Here is a 24,971-nt window from a genome sequence, read left to right as displayed (position 1 = left end):
AGTCATGACAAACGCCAGAAATCGGTTTACGCAATGTATGGAGAATGGGGGACGTCACCTAACAGATTTGATCTCCAAAACAATGTAAATAAAAACTTGAGACATGCACCTACATTATAAAAAATGAATGAATATTTTTCGATGCATACAACAGTTTTTATTGAGTTTTGAAAAAAGGAAGTTATGCTGCCACACCCTGTATATGGAACTCGATTACTTTTGCATGGCCAACACGGGCCCGCTTGCAGAAATCCCGACGCTGAACCCAATTTTCGACGGTTTTCAAGCATAAATCGGCCGATACTGCTGCAATTCCACGTTCGATGTTCGTACGAAGTTCATCAATCGTCGCTGGCTAGTTGGCATAGACCATAGACTTGACGTAGCCCCACTGGAAATCGTCTAACTGGGCCATTTCGTGAGAGAACACGCTCACCAAACTTGATTTTCAATAAATCGATTGTTAAATTCGCTGTGTGGCTTGTTGCCCCGTCCTGTTGGAACCACTTATTGTCCAAGTCAATATCATCCAATACAGGCCAAAAATATTGGGTTATCATTGAGCGGTAGCGATTCCCATTCACAGTAACGTGCCGGTCTTGATCATCACGGAAGAAGTACGGTCCAATGACGCCCCCGGACTATTAACCGCACCAAACCCTATTTTTTTCGGGATGCAATGGTGACTCATGGAGTACGTGTGGATTGCTGCCTGACCAATAACGCAGATTTTGCTTATTGACTAAGCCATTCAACCGAAATCGCTGAAGCTGATTTTTTGATGAAAATCCGGATCATGTTCAAGTTGTTGCTCAGCCCAATTCACGAACATACGACGCTTCTGGTGGTCAAACGGCTTCGGTTCTTGCGATATATTTGATCTTGTAAGGATGTAGGCCAAGATCTTTTCACAAAATTCGCCACAACGACGTCACAGAGATGCCCAACGCTTGAGAACGACGTGTGAGAGACTGATTTATGCGCTAGCGGCAGCAACATTCTCGACACTACGGGCACTCCTTTGTCTCACTGGCAAGGGAACATTTTGTACTGTGCCTGTGGATTCAATTTTTTCCACTAGACGCTCAATTGTTGATCTGGCAGGACGATTATGACGGCCATAAATTGGACGTAGCGCTCTTAAAGTTTAGGCCATTGACTCCGAATTTCGGTAGTAAATTTTAATAATCTTTTCAAGTTTCAATGGCGTCGTTTGCTGTCTCTATCGGTCTACTTTTGTCGCGTCTCTATTGAGATATCCGTTATATTAAAAATAGTTTTGAATTTCACCCATAAATAATGGATTGCTTTTTCCCCAACCTAATATGTAAAGAAGATTATTGGGATGGAAATATAGGGGAACCGCGGGTAAGACGGACAGTGGGGGTATGATGGACAGGTGGTTGATTTGAATAGTTGCATTATGAATTTCTAATTTTTGTTGATGGGAACCCCTTCTACATGCTTTTCTAGAATATTTAAATCAAAAATGATTCCGCGTGTGGATGTAATTTTTGCGGCTTCGATATTAAGCATTTTGAGGCATTTAATTGCAAAATTGAATTCGTTGATTGTTATATTTCGGTTTGTGAGTTGACAGAGAAGCGATATTAGGTATGTAGGGGAAAAGGGGGGAATTTGGACCACCTAAGCAAATCGCCTAATATTTCCAAACCAATACGGTCTAAATCAAAAATGTCATATTGTGTACTTAGCTATACTTGTTTTTCTCTCAATCAACAATGTTTAATTATTATATCAAGCTTCAAATTACTAAATATATCAAATAATAAAAGAGATGATTTTTGGACATTAAAATTTGATGCGGGGTGATTTGGACCGTCTGTGAGGTGATTTGGTCCAGTGTGGGTTTCATCGAAAAAAAACATAATTATGTTCATGTAAAGTAGTTTGGGAAAATGTTACAATCAGTAACAGTGTCTTGGTCAGATTCCAGACCAGAAAAATTGGATTCAGACCATCTCGAATTCTGCATGGAACTTTTCACTGTTGTTCGAGCATTCTCAAACACTTTCGATGCTTGGTCAAAGAAAATTCAATCTTGATGACCTGCGTTGCTCTTTCAAGTTCCTCCTTCCAACGTTGTCTGCCCATTCTCTTTTTGTAATTCAGCGATATCTGGAATCAATTAGACCCAAGAAAAGCCTCAAACCTGTAGGACCAATTCACCCCACACAACATGCAAAAATTAAAATGCAATTAATATCATTTATTGTATAAAACTTACAGTTTCGTGGAATTAAATTGTTCCTCTTCTGTAGGCGAACAGAACTTTACTGCACAATAAACGAAAAGTTTGTTTTATCAGCGAGAAAAACCTTAACACCTGGATCGGAAAACTCACATTTTTTGGCAATCAATGTGCTTGCTGTGTTCATGCTACCGTTTCCTACCACCTGTCGAATTTCACGAATTTTTTTACGTTAGGTACATACGGTTCGACAATAAAAGGAGATGACATTATAAAAAATCCAAGTTGAGCCGTACTTTTTGAGATAAAGGTGTGGTCCAAATCACCCCATATATCCAACTCACCCCGTGTTACCCTACGGGAAAGTAAATTCATTCGTAAGTGGTAAATTTAAATTATTGAAATAATTGCACTGGGAGGGTTGAAATGAACAGTCACATCCATAATCACATCCAATGCATGAGGGAAAGTGAAGGGAAGAATATTAAACTCTTTTTTATATTGCTTATTCTTTTTGTTCTATTTCAGTTATTGGACGCACAAACACTGACAGAGAGCGCAATTATTCCTCTCGCACGCGATAAACTTCTACGCTTCGTATATTATTGACCTGTCCATATTCCCCCCACTACATGTCCATTATACCCGCATCGATAAAAATGTTCTAGTTTTCGGCTTGTTTTAATATCAGTAAAAACATGAAAAACCCATTTTTTGCGAAAACCAGTATATTGAACTGTAAGAAACTGCTTTTAAGTTTTGGAAAACATGAGTTTTCAAAGAGACAATTGATGTTTTCCTTAACATGTCCGTCTTACCCCCATCTTAGAGAAAACCTTCATTGATATTCTCTGCACTAATTATTGTTTTAAACTTTATGCTTTACGTCTTCCATTCTCTACACATCCGAATGAACCGCTTCTTGAAAAGAACCGACGAGCCACTCATATGAACCGGTTCTTTCCATTGAGCAAGATCTCTATTTTGATCTATTTCTATGGTATCGGCTCAGCTGGAAGATGGCATTCTAAAGTTTGTTTAATGGTTTGCGTGTCAGATTCGTAAACTCATGTTCCATCACAACTCGTAAAGCGAAGTTTAGTACCGACCTGTTCTAGCTGTTTTCAGCAATTGAATTTTGGAACCAAATTCAAGTCTAGCAATTATGTAAAATAATACCAAATGATTCGTAAGACACAGTGGTTTTTTTTCTAGCCAACAGATCGCGTTCAAATTTCGCGTCAGTATATGACACTTTCGTGTCAATTAAGTAACAATAATAGTTTTGACAATTCGTTTTTTGAATAATTTATTTCTTTTACTTTATTCACTAATTATAATATTTTTTTCGGTAGGAAATAACAATATACAAGGGACAAGAAGACAGGCATAACTTTCTCAATGTTGAGAACAGGGTTGCCACATTTAATTCTTTAAAATGTTCTGAAAAAATCTCTATATCTGTATTTTTAGCAAAAAAAAAATCTGTATCGAAAAATGAAGGGAAAAAAAAGAAAAATAAAGGTATATTTATTCATTTATTTTTCTTATTTATGAGTTGTTGAAGTCGTATCAATACAACAAAATAAATCATAAAAAGAGATTCTCATAATCCTCCGCATTGTATGATGCTTTGTTGAACTTTGCCATCAAATTCTCCGTCAATTTCAGAATTCTTCAAGAAGTCTTCACAATCATTCACATCAAGGTCAGCATCAGCGAATCGTTGCACGTTGCTCTTTAAACATAAATTACCCAATATGATCAACAATATCGTTCTTTTTTTTTTTATCCAAAATATATATTTTTATTAAGGCTCATATGGCGTCAACCTGACGGGGCCGGGAGTTCAATATTTCGACAATGTTTGCCTTATAACTATGTTAGTAATATGTAACCGATTACACGCGGTTGGCTCGAGGTTAGTATTACAAGTGTTTTCGTAATTGTGATGTTGCTGTCTTCAATGATCTGTGCCTGTGCCCGACACGGGATACTTCCTATTGGGATGCAGCTGACCATTAATCAGCAACGCCCCCCTAGTCTGTACCCCATATCTAGCGTAGTGCGTCTTCTCGCCTCGAGGAATCCAGGATAGAATAGTCACTAGCCGACGCAATCATCAGCTCGTGTAGAGTTGTCATGAGCGGTACAACCTTTGGCTTTTGTTGAATGATCAGTAGACTGCACAACCTTTGGCCCGTGTGTCTGTAAAGAGTGTGTGTATGTATTGCCGCGACTAAGTAAAAGTTTATAGATCGAACAGGAGGGATACGAAACAGGGACACAACGAAGGAAAAATCATTAAACGTTGACATCGTTCCTGAGGAACAGGTATAGATGAAGCAGAAGATCAGGATCACGGCTACCTAAGATATCCCGGACGGGGATATCCGATTGTCTGCCTTTTGCTCTCAGTGCTCTAGAGAGCTGAGAGCGAGCAGCATGGAACCGGATACACGACCAGACAACATGCTCGATGTCGTGGTAGCCATCGCCACAATCACAAAGATTGTTTGTTGCGAGCCCAATTCGATAGAGATGCGCGTTTAGGTTGTAGTGATTGGACATAAGCCGAGATATCACGCGAATGAAATCACGACCGACATTCAATCCCTTAAACCAAGCTTTCGTCGAAACCTTAGGGATAATCGTGTGTAACCAACGACCGAACTCATCTTCACTCCACATGCGCTGCCAACTAACGAGTGTGTCCTGACGAGGAATGTGAAAAAATTCGTTATAAGTAATTTGCCTTTCAAAAAGTGTGCCTTCTGAAGCGCCCACCTTAGCTAGCGAGTCCGCTTTCTCATTCCCCGGAATCGAGCAATGAGAGGGAACCCATGCTAAGGTAATCTTGAATAATTTTTCGACCAAAACACTCAATAGATGTCTTATTCTTGTTAGGAAATAAGATGAGCGTTTATCAACTTTCATTGAGCGGATTGCCTCTATTGAGCCGAGACTGTCTGAAAAAATAAAATAATGGTCGATGGGCAATGTTTCAATGATCCCTAATGCGTAATATATCGCACCCAGTTCAGCGACATACACGGAACAAGGATCTTTGAGTTTGAAAGAGGCACTGGAATTTTCATTGAAGATGCCGAAGCCAGTGGACCCGTTTATGCATGAACCGTCAGTAAAGGACATTTTATCAGATCTAACTTTCCCATATTCTGCCGAAAATATCTCCGGAATGTAATCGGAGCGTAGATGATCTGGGATTCCATGGATCTTTTGTCGCATGGACAGATAAAAAATGACAGAGGAATTGCAAAAGTATGGGAAGCAAACTTGGTTGGAGATGCCTGGTGAAGGGTGCACGTCGTGGGTAAGGTACTCATGGTATAAAGACATAAAACTTGACTGAGGAGTCAGTTGGAGTAGATTTTCGAAATTATCAATCACCAATGGATTCATGATCTTGCAACGGATGAGAAATCTGTAGGATAATTCTGTGAACTGAAGAGTAAGCGGGGGTACTCCTGCCAAAACTTCGAGACTCATCGTATGTGTCGAATGCAAACACCCCATGGCTATACGCAAGCAACGATATTGTATTCTCTCCAGCTTGAGAATATGAATCCTGGCAGCTGATCGGAAGCAAAAACTGCCATATTCTAACACTGATAATATCGTTGTTTTGTATAACTGAATGAGGTCTCCTGGATGGGCACCCCACCATGTTCCGGTTATTGTTTGGAGAAAATTGATTCTTTGCTGGCATTTCTGTTTCAAATACGCATATACGTGTATTCCCCAGGTACATTTAGAGTCAAAATATACTCCAAGGTATTTGAAAACCATCGAGTGCTTGATCGTTTTGCCGGATAGGTGAAGCTGGAATTGGGCGGGTTCGTGCTTCCTAGAAAAAAGGACCATTTCAGTTTTCTCCGTAGAGAATTCGATACCCAGCTTGAGAGCCCACGTGAACAGGTTGTTCAGGGTATCTTGCAAGGAATTTTGCAGAACGGCGGGATTAGTACCCGTGATGGAAATAACTCCATCGTCTGCAAGTTGTCTCAAAGTGCAATCTCTAGTTAGACAATCATCTATATCATTAACGTAAAAACTGTACAAGAGGGGGCTTAGGCAGGAGCCTTGTGGGAGGCCCATAAAACTGTAACGAGAAGATTTCAAGCTGCCATGATTGAAAAACATGTGCTTTTCTGAGAGTAAATTGTACAGGAAATTATTCAGAATTGGTGAAAGTCCACGATTATGAAGTTTCTCTGAGAGAATTTCCATGGAAACTGAATCAAATGCCCCTTTGATATCGAGAAAAACGGAAGCCATTTGTTCTTTGCGAGCAAATGCGATTTGGATTTCAGAAGATAGCAGCGCGAGACAATCGTTCGTCCCTTTACCTCGGCGGAAGCCAAACTGCGTATTTGACAGCAAATTGTTCGTTTCGACCCACTTGTCCAAACGAAGTAGAATCATTTTCTCCAACAATTTACGAATACAGGATAACATTGCAATCGGCCTATACGAATTGTGATCGCAAGCCGGCTTGTTGGGTTTTCGTATGGCTATCACTCTCACTTGTCTCCAGTCATGCGGGACTATATTCAGCTCCAGAAACTTGTTGAACAAGTTCAGCAAACGATGTTTTGCCAAGTCGGGAAGATTCTTCAATAAGTTGAATTTAATCTTGTCCGACCCCGGAGCTGAATTGTTACATGAGAGAAGTGCAATTGAGAATTCTACCATCGAAAAATTCTCATAATCGCCTTGGAGCGGAATGTCGCGTACGACGTTTTGTGCCGGAACGGAATCGGGACAAACCTTTCTTGCAAATTTGAAAATCCAACGGTCAGAGTATTCCTCACTTTCATTTGTATGGTTCCGGCCACGCATTCTATATCGTTCTTGTCTCATTATAAAGTTCGCAAAACTGAGAACATTCTGATTTTTGAAGTTCAATTCACGTTAATGATGAACGGTGGAACAAAGTTCAGGAACAGCATAAACCGATGATCGTATAAATGAGTCAATATAGGATTGGCGGATGAATTATGGTCATACCTAACATGGAATGCCCCCTCTTGTACAGTTTTTACGTCAATGATATGGATGATTGTCTAACTAGAGACTGCACGCTGAGACAACTTGCAGACGGTGGAGTTATTTCCATCACGGGTACTAATCCCGCCGTTCTGCAAAAATCCTTGCAAGATACTCTGAACAACCTGTTCACGTGGGCCCTCAAGCTGGGTATTGAATTCTCTACGGAGAAAACTGAAATGGTCGTTTTTTCTAGGAAGCACGAACCCGCCCAATTCCAGCTTTGCGTATTTGAAACAGAAATGCCAGCAAAGAATCAATTTTCTCCAAACAATAACCGGAACATGGTGGGGTGCCCATCCAGGAGACCTCATTCAGTTGTACAAAACAACGATATTGTCAGTGTTAGAATATGGCAGTTTTTGCTTCCGATCAGCTGCCAGGATTCATATTCTCAAGCTGGAGAGGATACAATATCGTTGCTTGCGTATAGCCATGGGGTGTTTGCATTCGACACATACGATGAGTCTCAAAGTTTTGGCAGGAGTACCACCGCTTACTCTTCGGTTCACAGAATTATCCTACAGATTTCTCATCCGTTGCAAGATCATGAATCCATTGGTGATTGATAACTTCGAAAATCTACTCCAACTGACTCCTCAGTCAAGTTTTATGTCTTTATACCATGAGTACCTTACCCACGACGTGCACCCTTCACCAGGCATCTCCAACCAAGTTTGCTTCCCATACTTTTGCAATTCCTCTGTCAATTTTGATCTGTCCATGCGACAAAAGATCCATGGAATCCCAGATCATCTACGCTCCGATTATATTCCGGAGATATTTTCGGCAGAATATGGGAAAGTTGGATCTGATAAAATGTTCTTTACTGACGGTTCATACATAAGCGGGTCCACTGGCTTCGGCATCTTCAATGAAAATTCCAGTGCCTCTTTCAAACTCAAAGATCCTTGTTCCGTGTATGTCGCTGAACTGGGTGCGATATATTACGCATTAGGGATCATTGAAACATTGCCCATCGACCATTATTTTATTTTTTCAGACAGTCTCGGCTCAATAGAGGCAATCCGCTCAATGAAAGTTGATAAACGCTCATCTTATTTCCTAACAAGAATAAGACAACTATTGAGTGTTTTGGTCGAAAAATTATTCAAGATTACCTTAGCATGGGTTCCCTCTCATTGCTCGATTCCGGGGAATGAGAAAGCGGACTCGCTAGCTAAGGTGGGCGCTTCAGAAGGCACACTTTTTGAAAGGCAAATTGCTTATAATGAATTTTTCCACATTCCTCGTCAGTATACGCTCGTAAGTTGGCAGCGCATGTGGAGTGGTGATGAATTCGGTCGTTGGTTACACACGATTATCCCTAAGGTCTCGACGAGTGCATGGTTCAAGGGATTGAATGTAGGTCGTGATTTCATTCGCGTGATATCTTGGCTTATGTCCAATCACTACAACCTAAACGCGCATCTCTATCGAATTGGGCTCGCAGCAAACAATCTTTGTGATTGTGGCGATGGCTACCACGACATCGAGCATGTTGTCTGGTCGTGTATCCGATTCCATGCTGCTCGCTCTCAGCTCTCAAGAGCACTGAGAGCACAAGGCAGACAATCGGATATCCCCGTCCGGGATATCTTAGGTAGCCGTGATCCTGATCTTCTGCTTCATCTATACCTGTTCCTCAGAAACGCCGATGTCAACGTTTAATGATGTTTCCTTCGTTGTGTCCCCGTTTCATATCCCTGCTATCCGATCGATAAACTTTTACTTAGTCGCGGCAATACATACACACACTCTTTACAGATGCACGGGCCGAAGGTTGTGCAGTCCACTGATCATTCAACAAGAGCCAAAGGTTGTACCGCTCATGACAACTCTACACGAGCTGATGATTGCGCCGGCTAGTGACCATTCTATCCTGGATTCCTCGAGTCAAGAAGACGCACCACGCTAGATATGGGGTACATACTAGGGGGGCGTTGCTGATTAATGGTCAGCTGCATCCCAATAGGAAGTATCCCTTGTCGGGCACACGTACAGAGCATTGGAGACAGCAACATCCCAATTACGAGAACACTTGTAATACTAACCTCGAGCCGACCGCGAGTAATCGGTTACATATTACTAACATAGATAATAAGAAAAACTGTCAAAATATTGAACTCCGGCCCCGTCAGGCTAACGCCATATGAGCCTTGATAAAAATATATATTTTGGAAAAAAAAATGGAACGAAAAGAATAGTTTGAGCTCTTCAAATCGCTCAATTCCCTTAACAATTGCCTCCAATGAAAACCATCTCGTTGCGTTGCGTTCAACATTGTTCAACAATTTGTTATTCAGAATTAAATTCTAAAAAAATCTATAAATTCTGTATCTTTGCTTAAAATCTGTAATTCTACATATACAGATTCTGTATCTTAAATTTGACGAAAAATCTGTAAAATGCAGAATATTCTGTATATGTGGCAATCCTGGTTGAAATAGTCAAACGATTCGAAAAATGTGATGATTCAACTTGAAACGATAAATTCATCTACTTTCATTAACCTCTTAGCTCCTAATTTAGCGTTAGTAATGTATACCAAAGATGTTTTGAATTCCCGAAGGATACGTTAGAAGGAGTAAGAGAGACGTTAGCTCTCTAATTAAAACATGTTTTCGAAATTATTAGTTTTTTTTCTGAATGTTCAAAACATTCAGTTTAGGTTAGCTGAAATCCTGACGTAGACACGCTAACCGCTTTATAAATCGCGTAATAATCACTTGAATAAAGCCGTTGAACTAACATAATTGAAAGAGAACAATTTGCAATCCATCAATTTGTATCAGCTCCCGTGTGCATTGTCCTGTCGCGATGCAACAACCGTCTAATTTTTTGATACTATGATGGACGATTGTTTGGTGGTGCAAATTATGCAGCCGTGATGATAAATATAAACAAGGAGGGAAATATTTGCGCTAGGGCATGAGTAATGAATCTCGGCTGATGCAAATATTCTGACTTTTTCATTACTCTAAGCAGTTAATATCGCTTGTTTCCATCGTCATCAGGACATTGTTTATTTATTGGTATTGTATCAATGCATTGAACTGACGCAATGGCGAAGCAGGCGTTAAGGTTGTGCGCCAAATAATTATTTGGGGAATACCAAGCTGGACCATCGTGAATGTGGTGCTGGAATGTTATGAGTTATTTGGGTTCGCGTGCCAGTAGAAAAACTGCCTTCAACTAGAATTGCATTTGCGCTAACCTTGATCATAATGAAACAATGCCACTCTTTTCGAGTTTATTGGGATTAGAGTTTATTTCGTTTATTTAGTCACCAAGAAAGTAAATGTCATTCTGGAATTTTGTATGTGAACTATTTCCACTAAGGACAGCTGCGTTTATTTCGAGCATGAGAAAGTAATTCAACGTTTTTCGAAGCCAGTAATGCTAACAGAAGCGTTTCTTTTGAGAATAGCACAAAATGATGAGAAGTGTTTATATTCGTAGTCACTTCAAGCCACCAATGTACGGCTCGTATGCATGCTATGTTGACCGCTTGTTTGGTGCAGGTTGGTTTACGTTGTACGAACGATGTCTAGAAGTGCAATTTCACTGAGCCAATACTAAAAAACATGTAGCATGATATTCGATGCTCGCAAATATTCCCATTGTTGGTGTTTCCATGCGGTGCCAAAGATAGATTGATGTAATAATGAGATGTGGAATAATGGTGCTGGTGCAACAAGTATCTAATCGACTGTAGCCGGAATAGCGTTCGAGGTAAATTTTCAATGCATTGTATGGAACAAACAAGAGGACAAGAATGAATCATCAATCAATTATCGTTAACTGATTCTACAATGAAAAAAAAACCATTTCAGGGCGAGCAAACCATTCTACTAAAGAGTTATCCCTAAAATTTCGTAACATTACAAAATAATATCCGAAGTTACAACCAAACGACTTGAATTAAATTACAGCGTAGTTCTACGTCAACAATGTGGTCGTGTTTTGGACACAACCTCCTATAATTTTTTTTTCTCAGCCTTCCAAGAAACATTTTGCACGAACCCGCTGTGTGTATGCTAGCGAGGGAAACACCCTTGTCACCTCGGAGCGGAAATAGATAAAGGCCGAGGAAGGCATCAATTTAATTTGGAGAGTAATGGAAGCCTGTCGGTCCAGCGTTGCTGTTCTGTCCTACAAATATACCCGAGGACAGAAGGCAACCAGACTGTGCTACAATCGTAGGTCTGCATTTGCCTCCCGTCGACATATGAATCGAATGTGCGAACATTATCTCGCGTTGACTTCATTATTTATTCAGCGCTTGTCGCCACGAGCAACATAAACTGGTAGAACTTTTCCCGCGAAGGAAATTGAATTTGGATTTTATCATATTGTTTTGAATTCACTTTCAACCACATATTTCAATATGTAAGCTGAACGTGTAGCGGGAATTTAGCCAGTTGAAGCAGTGATTTGAAAGTGAAGCATCATCATCTATCCTGTTAAGATATCATCTGCCAATTTAAACCGTAACTATTGTTGAATGTAAATACATACAGTTTGACAATTTGTCATATCAACAAATCCAATTTATCAACGGTCGTTTGCTCTCAATCACTCGAATGAACTTTCCAAGTCATGATCCGGTAACGTGCACCAGAGGATTATCATCGTAGGCAGTATCCATCACCCAAGGCGTCGAACCATGCCAGAATCATGGCAAATATTAGCCTTCCAGTCGCTGCCATTGTCGACTGAGAGCTCTCCAACGTGATGCAGTGTCAAGACAAAGGACAGAGCATTCAGAATGTTGAACGACTGTGTGTGTGTGTATGTTCCCAACGGACGCTCGCTCTCATCCTTTCAGCAATCTGTCCCCTCCCAATCCACCCATATGGGTGGGTCGCAATTTCGAGCATTGATTTCTTAATTAGTTTTACGTGATAATATTCAATCACTAGACTGCTGGAAGCAGAACTCTGTGAGAATCCACATTCGGCGTGCCTCGAACGTGAATTTGTTCGAAGAGACACATCTCTCCTGACCTTGTGTGTGACGTGTTCACCTCGTTCGGACTGGTTTAATATTTACAGCTGCCGGCGATACATATATTTTAATCAATTTTCACCGTTTATTCACGGAAACGACAGACGCGTGGGTTGGCCGCGTCGGCCCAATGTCAATGTTTATTTTTTGTCGAATGTGAAATGTAGTCGCCGTGTGCGCGGACGGATCCATCTTCGCCATACCCGGAGAAAGGAATTCGAAACTCTCCCGTAACCCGGTGCGGTACCAAATGGCATCGAACATTTTGCTATTGATTATATATATTTAAACTCGATCATTTCGGGGGCTGTTTGTTTGTTGCTTAGTCCCCCCGTGGTAATGTATACATCTGTAATTAACGACGCTAGTCGGTGTGGTTAGTTGCTTAATGAATCTGCGGAATATAGAGCTATTAATCTGTCAAAGCCGATATCTCCGGTTTGTGGTTTTCGTATTCAAAAACTACCGGTAGGGAATTAATTTTGGAATGCCGTTCGGTTCGAATGCGATAATTGCGATAATTTTTTTTTATCCCATTCATTTATTTATTAGGCTCATTAGCATTTTATCTGTAACAGAGCCGGGTTTTATCGTGTACATGTACATATGTTTATGTTTCTATAAATTGTAAATTACACAGTAGTGGTAATAGCCATTTAGGCGTTAGGTTTTTTTTTCTGTTCCATTACATTATGGTAAATTACACAGTACTAGCCATTTAGGCGTAAGGGTATTCTTTCTGTTCTTCCATTTTTCAGCAGACCGGACAGCGGAGACAGTTTATATTGATCATTGTTGGGTTATTTATAAAACAGCAGCCCGATGTTTCTTGCAGAGCAGAGCAGTTGTATGGATGAATCGGTCTTATTTAGACCGTGGATCGATCTCCATCGCTGATGATTGTTACGTGGACGTAGTTATTCTATAACAACACAAAGATGGTCAATTGAGGGCCCTGAGTTTGAACTCACGATCGATCGCTTGGTAAGCGAACGCGTAACCAAGTGGCTACGAAGACCCCCTAAATTCCACAGTCTTAAAAAGCTATCTATTAACTATGTGGACACTTTAGGCGGAGAGAGTGGGGATAGTTGCAAATTGTACGTAATTGGGTTGCTCATATTTTGAATGATATCGTTGCCAAAGGCAGCTTGAAATGTGGAATTAAATCGCCCTTGATCGAGTGTGTCTCAACTGCTAGATGAATGAATACTCTGTGCAATGCGTACATTGACATAAGGAAACGAATTGCGACATATAGCCAGCTTGTATAATGTTCTCGCGAGGAGAAAAGTTAATCATGAATCAACCATTCCCATCTGATTCCAAAAAAAAAATACTCAAATTCTTAACCCTTTTCATGGTTACCTAAACTTTCTACAGAAAATTTTGATGCATTCGAACTGATTTTCATATTTTTAATCGACGGGAAAGAGTTTGTGTGGATTTAGGAGTGTGTTCGGACTCAATGGGGACTTCTTCCGTTCTATCATATAATTTTGTTGAGCTCAAGCATTGTTTCCGTGTAAAAAGTGGTACCAAAGTGCAGCGAATTCGTGTTTTCTGATGGATAATTGAAGGTAAAAATTTGTTCCTCAGCGGTTACTATCACCACACAACCGATTCTTTTTCGATATTCTGTGGTTGTAATTTAATTTGTAATTTTTATTTTCTGGGAAATCGTGTTTTGAAGGGGTTAGAGTTAGTTTTTTAAGATATACTGAAAAAGTACTTTGATATTCAATTAGTAAATGGTAATGATGAGAGTAAATTTGAACATCGGTTCAAATCGACTTTCTTTGCGAATCGCTAGTTCCTTTTGGTGATAAAACTTTTCCAGATGTGTAGCGCTAGGTAAAGCCGAATTTAAACTAGTTAAGATTCGTAGATAAGCGACAAATGATAGAGTACTTTAATTATTATTAACGGTTCGCGTCGAGATGAATTATAATAAAACTCTCTTTTTTTATTTTATTTTTGCAGACTTCCATTGTAATCCATCGTATTCACGGTTCATTCCTCGGATCCCACGGAAACAACCGATAAGACTAACCTTGAACTAACAAATTGAACTGATTTTGTGTGTGTCCTAAACGAATTGGTGGCAATTGAACCGATCAGTGCAACGGGTTGAGCATAATTCAAAGGACATAGCAGCTATGAAACTATCGGTTGTGATCTCGGCACCGTCATCCGCTGAACTAGTGACAACTCGGTAGAGTGAAAACGGGAACAGATGCGCCTGCGTTTCTGTTGCTGTTCCTGCCACCGCTCGCGATTCAAGGTTAGATACAAAAGATGAAGGTGGATAAGGCGGTATGCACCGACACGTACGAAGATTTGAGCCGAGCGATACGATTCGAGGCGGTCTTCTCGACGCTGGTCGAGAACAAAATACTGGCAATCAAGCGTGAGTGTGAGCTGAAGAAAAGAAACAAAAAGACGAAGGTGATCAGACGAATTCTATTTGGGAGGAAGATCTGTAAAAAGACAATCAAGAATGGAATCGGTGAAAGAAGAGCAAGAAAAGTGTCAGAAGATGAGGAGACTGATGGCGAGAAAGTCACGGGTGAGGGAGGTATCGATTCCGCTGGAACTGGACCGGACGGTGAGTTACCACTGGAAAATTCAATCATCAGCGATGGTGTTGATGAGGTTATCGTTGAGATTGGAGATTTATCATCGCTGGTTGATGCCGATGGGAATGTTGTCGCCGTTGGAGGTGAGTGCGAAGCCGACGTTTATCAATCTAAATCTACATCGGAAGAGAAATCGGAACGATTTGAAGCCTCTGGAGAGCGAAACGGTATGACGATTCTGGATGTGGACAACGATAGCGGTGGGGCCGTTGGTGGGGCTACCGTTGACTCGTTGTCCAAAAGTGATACAGTGGCGCAATCTACGACGACTGATGACAGGAAATCCACCAAATCGAATGACTCACGAGGCGGCAACAAAACTGATGCTCCCGAGCTAGCCAGCGTGTCTATCGAGATAGAACCACATTCCGACGCGCTCAGTACCCAGTATGACCTGGAAGACAGTGGAACCAATGTGTCGATTGATTTGGACGCGAGTGAAATCTCGGACATTAAACGGAGCATAGCTTCGGAACCAGTTCCCATAATCAAGAACGCAAGCAAATATCGCCAGGGTTCGTTTCTCCAACAAACGCTCCTCGGTGCCACAACTCACCGTTTACGTGTGCTCGAGGCAAAATCTATTAGTGCTCAGAATAGCCCAGTTCTGCCGCGTCAGAAATCAACGGAAGTGCGTCATCTGACGTTCAGTACGGCCACCTATCAAACAACATCGTCAAATCCGGCGACGACAAAATCGAAGAAAGACATCGAAGACACCTCATTCGTGATCGATCTCAGCCAAGACACTGACGCTCGCAACGATGACGCCAGTATTACTAGCGATCTTAGCAATTGTAACTCCATTGTGATACCGAAAAATAAGCAACAAACAATAGACAGCAAGCGTTGTAGCCACAAAAAGTCAGCATTAGCGATAGCCGATAGCAGTAGTAGTAGTAACGCTAGTAGGAGCAACAAATTGAATCCGGCGCCACCTCCTGGAGTCGGACCGGACAGTTCCGATCGTAGCCACCGACATCAGCAGCAAAAGCGATTCAGTGATGCGGTAGTTTACGATCTTTCACCGCCGCCAACGCCGGGACTTATCGAAAGCTTTAACCAACTAACGGCCCCCAATCTACCTGTGATAACGATGCGTCAGTCCGCGTCGCCGGTTAGTGATATGATCAAGTTGCACCGACTGTCCGCGGCTGGCAGTGGTGCTCGAGCCAACTCCTTCTCGGCGCATTCCCAAACGCAGCAGGAATTTAGCAGTCAATTCAAACCCCAGCTGGCAACGACAATCATTAGTGAGACCAGCGGTCGGAAGCAACGGCACGGATTCCTCAGGCAATCCAGCTGCGATGTAGAGTTGCACTACCGACCGATCGGTGATAGCGCAACCGTTTACCAGCAGCCGGACAGTCGAGGGCAAAAGCACAAAAGCAGCCGTAGTCAGAGGCATAGCTTCAGCAACAATCGAGCAACGACGCTTACCGCCGCGGCCTCTAGTGGGGCCAGGCGGGACGAGTGGGAGGACGATCCTATCCTGATGGGAGAGCTGAACGAAAGCGACGAGGAGAAGCTCAACAAGCGGAAGTACAGTAAGTATGCTACTCTGAGGTAATTTTTGCGATACACGCGTACATGCGCACATGCTTGATTGTTTAGCAAGTTAGTAGTATCGTGATAGGATGCACAATTTTATAGGGAATCAGAATAATCCACAATATAAGGCCGGAAACAGGTGTAAGATGTCAGAAGATCTTTCAAATAAGATGGACATCTACTTGTTCAAGAAAAATGACATGCTGAATCGGAATTTGCAACAGAAAACTGGAACGTTCAATGGAATGGTATAAAAAATGGAATAATTGCATTCAATGCGAATAAATTATAATAAAAGGCACTTATTAATTTGGGAAATAAAAGGCACTTGAAAAAATAACGAATATCATTGTCACCGATTTTCAAACCTATCTTGTTCACATATAAGTGGTTTCATGTTGGAATGTTTTCAATTATCAACGTGACATGTAATGCATAGAAATTTAAATCGTTTGTGCGTTCAAGACGTTATGGACGCGAAGGAAGAATCGTTTCTGAAAAACGATATACAGAAAGTGTTCGGAGTAAACGGAAGATTCATTTTTCGGACCACCAAACGATTCAAGTAGACTGGTTCATGGAAGATTCAATGAAAGCCTAAAGTCCGTCAAAGCCCCACATGCGGTAAAATCATGTAACAGCGGAATCGTCTGAATCCTTATAAATCTGGACTTAAGGTGATCAGACAGCCATGAATGCCTCTGTTATCCATACAACGAATTATGTTGAAGGATTTTGGATTTACATTTTTAATCAAATTTTCAGGCTGCTTCAATGTTTTGTGGTAGATTACGTTCTTCGTTACAATCTCGTCCTGGATAAAGGTGCTGTGGTCAGACGGAAGCAAATTCGAACTTTTCGGAACGAAACAACGACCCAGAGTATGGATAGGTCGAGGAGAGGAGCTGCAGGACAAGAACGTTCAGATTCACTGTCTTCTTCTCTTCACTGTCTTCTGATCATGTTTTTTGACGTAGAACTACGTCTTTCATTAAGGGTGCCAAATCAGAAAACAGGTCACGTTTTTATGAAATAAACTTAAGGCGTTAAGGTTGTGCGCCAAAAATTATTTGGGGAATACCAAGCATCTTGAATGTCTTACTGGAATGTTATAAGTTATTTGGGTTCGCGTGCCAGTCGCAAACTGCCTTCAACTAGGATTGAATTTGCGCTAATATTGATCATAATGAAGCATTGCTATTGTTTTCAAGGTTGTTATTAACAAAAAAGACGGGTGGGTAATGTCGGGGACATAACCGGAGTGACGTAGGACTATACAAAGGGGACAGCTTTTGTTAAATATACATTTTAAATATATTGTTTTATTTTCTTCTCCTACGTGAATACCTACCTATCTACCTGAAAAATGTATTAGTTTACTGTTTACTCTTTATGAATATGTTGATGGTTCTGAAAAGAACCTTTGGTGTTGTGTTTTTGTTATCACTCGATATTCCCATCTTGTTCGGTTAAACCTTCCTGTTTAGCTATTTCGTTTGCCACTCGCCACAGCTTTCACAGTTGGAAAATTTCTTCCCATCCAGCTTGTGACATGTTGTTCAGTAAATTACATTTAATGCGACGTGCCGGAGAAACACTTTGCCACTAACTGAAACTAATTGTTGCCTTGATGAGCGCCGAACCGAAGCTGCTCTGTTCTTGATGCGGGTTTTCTGATTGTCGTGAGCAGCTTTGCAAGCCAACTCGAGCACTCCGACGGCCGAAACTCTATAATCCCTGTTAGGTATACTGGTGCTCCGGCACCAATCCGTTCGGCCTAGTTACCCTTGCGGAGCTATCAGTGAATGCGACCAACAGGGAACTGGAGACCTGCACGGTTCGAGTGGGACTTTGCCTTTCCCTTAACTTGTCCTCCTTTGTTACGTCCACGATGCCGATGCCGTACAACCACACGGGTTTACGGTTTGAAAGAAAATAAGAATTTTTTTTTGGGGTCCGCGTGTTTTATACTCTAGCGGTACACACTCACAGGATAGAGACAAATCGGCAGACTCAGCCAGAGGGGCGAGTCCAACGAGACGAACGAATGAGCGTTAAAAGGGAGCGATGGCAGAAAAATACATTCATTACGATTTGTTCGCTCGTTGGATTCACATGCAGGCTAAAAAGGGTCCTTTTCAGGATCACAAAATTATCTTCAATCTAAAGAGTTTATTGTTTTGTTATCACTCGATATCCCCATCTTGTTCGGCTAAACCTTCCTGTTTAGCGATTTTTTTCCACTCGCCACAGCTTTCACAATTGGAAAATTTCTTTCTATCCAGCTTTGTGACATGTTGTACAGTAAATTACATTCAATGCGAGGTGCCGAAGCGCCACTCAGTGTCGTATTGGAGGCGATTTTAACCTGTAATTGAACATTTGCGATGACAGTGGTACAGTGTCGACTTTCAATGTGGGGTCATAATTTGGATCTCTATGTTTACAAAAATGTCCAACTAAATAAGTCGCATTACATGTCCGTCCAATTAGCTAAATGTCGAACTAATTATAAATTACTGTACTTTCAATCTGGAAACAATTTAAGAATTAATTAATGAAAATTGAATAATCAGGAAAGTCCCCAACTATCAATAAGCTCAGAACAAATGCCAAATTCACATACTCATCAGATCCTGGCAAACAAATTATGAAAAAATCAATTTGTGTTTTATTATTATTTTGGATAATGTTTTAGAAAGCATTGAACTGTATTTCCTAAACTCTTTTTTGGAAGGTTTAATGGCCCTGAAAAGCGCCTTGTTTTATGGAATGGTTCCAATTTAGAAAACTTTGTACTCGTGATTTTGAAAAAAACCATTTCGAACGCCCTCGATGCCGCCTTGTTCTGGATTTGCCACCAAAGCAGAACAAACACAAACACAAAGAACAAACTTTGTTCTTCTGCTACCTGCTGCCGTTTTGCGATTGCGTTTGCCATTCGCCACTCGCTGCAACTGCCTGTTGTTGTCTTGATGTCCACCGAACTGAATGTGTTCTGTTCTGAATGCGGTTTTTCTAGGTGGACTGGTGCACTGGTACTAACGCGCTCGGCCTAGCTACCCTTGCGGGGAACTCCAGATCAACACGAGCGGGAACTCCAGATCAAGGTTCGAGCGGGATTTTGCCTTTCCCTTCACTTTTCCTCCTTTTTGGCTGCTTGGGTTGGTTTGTTGATGTGTTGTGATGCGAACCGATGTGGTGTACGGTTTGAATGAGAATGATCGTTACGGCAGCGGAGCGGGGATTTTTAAGCTGACTGGCTGGCTCGAGAATTACGCATGTGTGAGACTGCGATCAATGTTTCGTTCATTTTTTTCTTTTTCCTTTCCAATCGTGCTTCATTCTATTTCGCTGCTGCTCTGGTTGCCCGTTTTGGTCGGTACGATTTGAGGAGCACAAAATGGACCAATCAAAAATGGGCACATAGTGCATTTTGACAATGCTTGATATTTCACAATTATTCAATTATTTATCTCAAGAAAAATGAAATGTTATTCATTATGATAGATGCGTAGATATATTTCCTATCAATTGATGCAAAAACCTTTGCGATCTATTGAGAAATGCTCGAGTTATAAGCGTTCCAAATCTTGCATTTTTTCCTACTTGTTCAGTGCCTAGTTTTCCATTTCACCCCCTATATCTTCCGGTTAGACGTAGTCCTACGTCAAAAAGATTGTATTTCGCTTGTTTAGTCACCAAGGAAGTAAATGTCGTTCTGGAATTTTGTATGTGATTAGATTTCGCTTACCAGTGGCAAAACTTCCTCCACTAAGGGTGACAGCTGCGCTTCTCTCGAGCATGAGAAAGTAATGCAACTTTTTTTCGAGGCCACTAATATAAACAGGAGCGTTTCTTTTGAGAATAGAGCAGAATGTTTATATTCCCAGTAGTTTCAAGCCACCAATGTTTGGCTCTGTATGCATGCTATGGCGAATGCTTGTTTGGCGCTTGGCTCACGTTGTACGAACGATGTCTAGAGATGCGATTCCTTTGAAGCAATGCTAAAGAACATGTAGCATGATATTTGATACTGGCAAGTATTGTCATTGTTGTTGTTTCCATGTGGTGCCAAAGATATATTGATGTAGTTATGTGATGTGGAATGATGGTGCTGGTGCAACAAGTATATAATCGACTGTAGCCGAGTCTATGTCAATTGCGAAAAAGGCCACCGGAATAGCGTTCGAGGTAAATTTCCAATGCATTGACATGAAATAAATTGCGACATACGATCAGCTAGTGTATTGTTTTGCAAGGGCAAGAATGAATCATCAATCAATTATCCTCAACTGATTCTACAACGAAAAAACCACTTCAGAGATTATTCTACTAAGCAGTTGTTTCTAAAATTTCACAGCATTATAGAATAATATCCCAAGGTATAAACGAGCGACTTATATAAAATAACAGCGTAGTTCTACGTCAACAATGCGGTCGTATCTTGGACACAACCTCCTATAATTGTTTTCCAATACACGACATTCTTTTCATTTGCCAGACCAAAATGAGTAATTAATATTCATTTCACTATTTTAACAACAAACAAACATTAACCAAACTTTTTTCTTCTCACTTGGTAGGATGAAATGCAATTATAATCCTGGAAAAATGGAATCTCAATAACTACTTTGAATTCGTCTGCCTTTTGCTTACATTTTCAGATCTCACAGAGTGTATTTTTATTTATTGTCATTATTGTATACCAGAAATTTTAATTTCTGAATCTTCCCGTTGAACATTTCACTTTTTTTTTATTCTAAGTTGGTACTACCGAATGTAACACATATCCGAATGACATTCACCCGAATGTAACGAATACCCGATTGCAACATTTACCCGAATGAACATTCACCAGGATGTAACAAATATCCAAATGTGAAGTTTACCCGAATGAAAAAGGAAAAACTCCGACAAATCAGATTATGAGTTTCGTCGAATTTCCTGTTAATAAATGAGATTGAATCAAAACAACATGAGAGAGCAACAGAAATATGAGGTAAAATGAAAAATTATAACGAGGAAATTTGAAAATGATACTTCGCTGTGTCATTGTTAGAAATAAGTGTAGGCACAATTAACATACCGTCTTCTTTTCTTTCTGTACTGCTCTTCAAGGCTAAGAGATCATTTAGAAATAAACACGGGCTATGTAATATTTCGAAAATGAAGCCTCCACCAAAATTCCTGGTTGAAAAATACTGTTCCTTCTTCCGTAAATCACGCCAGTACCCGTTGAAACCATCAAGACCATCCTGATTGAACTTTTTTTTCGTCAGTGAAAACTTTTCGGTATGGTATATAGCAAAATGTATTCTTTTGAAAACATTCTTTGTCACAACCTCCCATTCCCACTATCGGTTCATGTGAGCTTTGGCAAAACTCAGACATCTTCCGATGTGAGATGATGTAAGTCGAGGAACTTTAACCTTTTAAACCCTCTTTAGGTGAGAAATTTTTATCAAAACTTGACGAATTGACACCCGAGTAACATTTAAATTGAAATATTGCTTTATTTGCATAAACGATTTTGAGGTATTCGAAGCTGCTCCAGCTATTTCCCGCTTGTCCCGGGCAGAGAGCTTCGATTTACGTTGAGCTCTCTCCTTCTTACCGTATCCTTTAGGGTTCGTCAAGTAATTGAGCGCTACTTGATTGGATCGTCCAATCCGACGAGAAATTTCTCTGATACCTACATATCTTGGTGAAATGCATCTATTTGTCTTCCTTCTCTGTTCGTGAGCACTTTTCCCTTCGGTATTTTCCAGATTTATTGATCAAAACAACTAAAACGACGGAAAAATGTAACTGGTCTTATAGAAACTTGACACAAAATACAAAACCTTTGGTTTACGCTCAGCGCTTGCACACACACATATATATGAAAATCATGCAGCAAATGGTAGTCACCAATACCAACACACTAGAATATAAGTGCGAGCATTATTTGTTTACAATGGCACAAAGCAGCCAGATCATCATCTGGTCTTATAGAAGTTAGACAGAGTGTACATATCTATTAACTAACCATAATGTATGCATGGTGACAAAAATGCATATGGAGAATTTTTTTTTCCTCAGACGAGAGGCAATACTTATACGCTAGCGACAGCTTACTTACATCGCAAATATTCTCTTTTCGCTATCCCCCTTCTTTGCTTTTATTCGTCTCCGACTGTTTCTATTCTAGCGGCTGCATAGGTTGCTCGTGATTGACAGCTCTGTTCGGGAAAGTACACAAATGGGCAGAACAAATGTATGGGGAAATGGGAATGCTTCCAATTTTCATTAATTTAAACCATATACAGACTATGGGATTGTAATGTATAGTATATCAAACAAATCTTAGAAAGTTTCCGATTAGATTGGTACGCAAATCGTTAAAATCCGTTCGCAGTGAAAATAGTTATTAACGTTAACTTTATTTCATAAAAACGTGACCTGTTTTCTGATTTGGCACCCTTAATGTAAGACGTAGTCCTACGTCAAAAGTCGTATGGTCCGTTCTGACTTAACGCCGTCCAATTCGTATATAACAAAGACATAGCCGAAATGCTATAGAAGAAATGTACAAGTTGATAATGTAGAAAAAAATGGGTGGGTTATACCTATGATATAACCGCAAAGTTGATGTGGGACTAGCTTAGCTTAGCAATCATTTGTTTGTATTGATTAAATTTGTGATTAAATGAAACAATTTCCGGATTCCATCGAATTCAATATACAGGTCGGACTTGATTATATATAGACTCGATAATATACAGACTCGATTATATGCAATTTTGGACTCGATTATATAATATACAGTTTGGAAAAAATATTTTTTTTTATATTTCAAATATGACTTATTTCAAGAAGAAATTTAACCTTTCAACGTTAAGGTGTAATTTAAGTGGTGTTTACATGTACAGTGCGGAAAAAATCGTGATTTTTGAAGATTTTGCTTGAATTTTCATCAAGAATTAAAAATTAAGAAATATAATAGTTGGGTGTCAGAGAACAAATTGTAAGGCGGTTAGAAAGCTTCAATTTAATAAACAATCTAGTTTAATATACATTTCTAGGATAAAATTATTTATAACACATTAAAAAATTATTAACTTTTAAGTTTTTCACTTTCAAAATGTTATTGAAATTCACCAATTTAGATGTTCCACTACTATATCCTGTACTAAATTTCCTCGTCTTTCAAATGAAAGTAACAGAATCGTATTTCGTAGCGTACTTTGTAATGTAGAGCCAGTTAGAGGTAACAAAGTCCGAAACAAAAAAAAAGTTCAATAACTCTGTCATTGTTGAAATTCGAACATATGCGTAGGAGGATTTTTTTCATCAAATGTGATCGTGTATCACTTCCTGAGGGAATTTGGATAAATTAATTTCTATCTTGTGAGAAAGGTTTTTTCTGACTTTAAGGGGATGAATCAAAAATCAAATTCCTCTTTCATATTCAAAAAACGAAAAATACCTGCAAAAAAAACCAATAAAAAAAAATTTTTTTTTACTCGATTATATACAGGATTCGATTATATACAGTGAAAAGAAATCAGAAACTGTATATAATCGAGGCCGCGCTGTATTTGCTTTGTGAGTAAAGAGATTGAATAAATGCCATGTAAGGTCAATTAATGCATTGTGATAGAGTATGTTCTTCGTTACAAATAGATTTAATGACAGTTCTTTTACGTTTTTACAACTACATTATCAACGATCAACCAAGTATTCCTCCTCATCTTTGAACTAGCGTTTGATTCAGCAAACTAACGCACCAAACAAATGATTCATGGAATGGGTCCGAATAGTTGGCATTGAAATCATCGAAGTATAATCGCAAACTTGGAATATTATCTCATACACTTATTTATTTTACCTACATAACGATCAAACGTCTGAAATTATGCAACCGACATAACGTTCAAAGGCCCGAAATTATGCAACTGACATGTCTCTTATAAACGAAAATGAACTATTTCACTTCACGGAGTTTATTTTTACACTCAACTGTCCGTGACAATAAGTCGTATGAATAAAAACAAAATTCACCTTTACTTTACTTCATTCGAGCAGTCGAGCAGTGAGATTAAGTTTTTACTACGTTTGGTATGAATAAAAGAAACAACAAAGTATTTACTTTTCGAAAATGGATGTTTAGCTGATTTCGTATGAATAAAACAGCATTCATCAAGTATTTACTTCGTTATTATCAAGTATGCTCATCAGCATACTTTGGATCTGAAAACACTATCATTCGTTTTGATGTCATATCCGATTTATGTTTAATGCTGCTATCTTGCGCTTGAAGTTAAAGAAGTTAACGATCTGCATTGATGGCATTGAGCTTCGTTTACTAGTTCAGGGGAGCGTAAAAAAATTGATTGATTTTCAGGCGGAATGAACACGTTTTTGAAATATAAATTATGAATGAAAAATAACCTTTCCGTACCAATTTGGCATTCTGTTCAAATGAAAAACACTTTTGTCTGCAG

The 24,971-nt window shown here is 39.9% G+C and overlaps 1 protein-coding gene across 4 annotated transcripts in view; it reads left to right on the top strand.

The window, feature by feature from the left end:
* LOC129768245 (uncharacterized) overlaps positions 1 to 24,971 on the top strand; it is a 524,264-nt gene that overhangs the window by 185,918 nt on the left and 313,375 nt on the right. For all 4 annotated transcript variants that reach the window (XM_055769750.1, XM_055769751.1, XM_055769748.1 and 1 more), the window contains one exon: positions 14,276 to 16,478. In XM_055769750.1, coding sequence (XP_055625725.1) covers positions 14,591 to 16,478 — 1,888 coding nt within the window. In that variant the 5' untranslated portion in view covers positions 14,276 to 14,590. The remainder of the gene's footprint in view (positions 1 to 14,275; positions 16,479 to 24,971) is intronic.

This window comes from Toxorhynchites rutilus, chromosome 2, assembly GCF_029784135.1.
Source record: "Toxorhynchites rutilus septentrionalis strain SRP chromosome 2, ASM2978413v1, whole genome shotgun sequence".
In the NCBI taxonomy this organism is placed as follows: Eukaryota; Metazoa; Arthropoda; class Insecta; order Diptera; family Culicidae; genus Toxorhynchites; species Toxorhynchites rutilus.
Note: the sequence above shows the minus strand (reverse complement) of the source record. Positions and strands in the feature narration are given on the sequence as shown.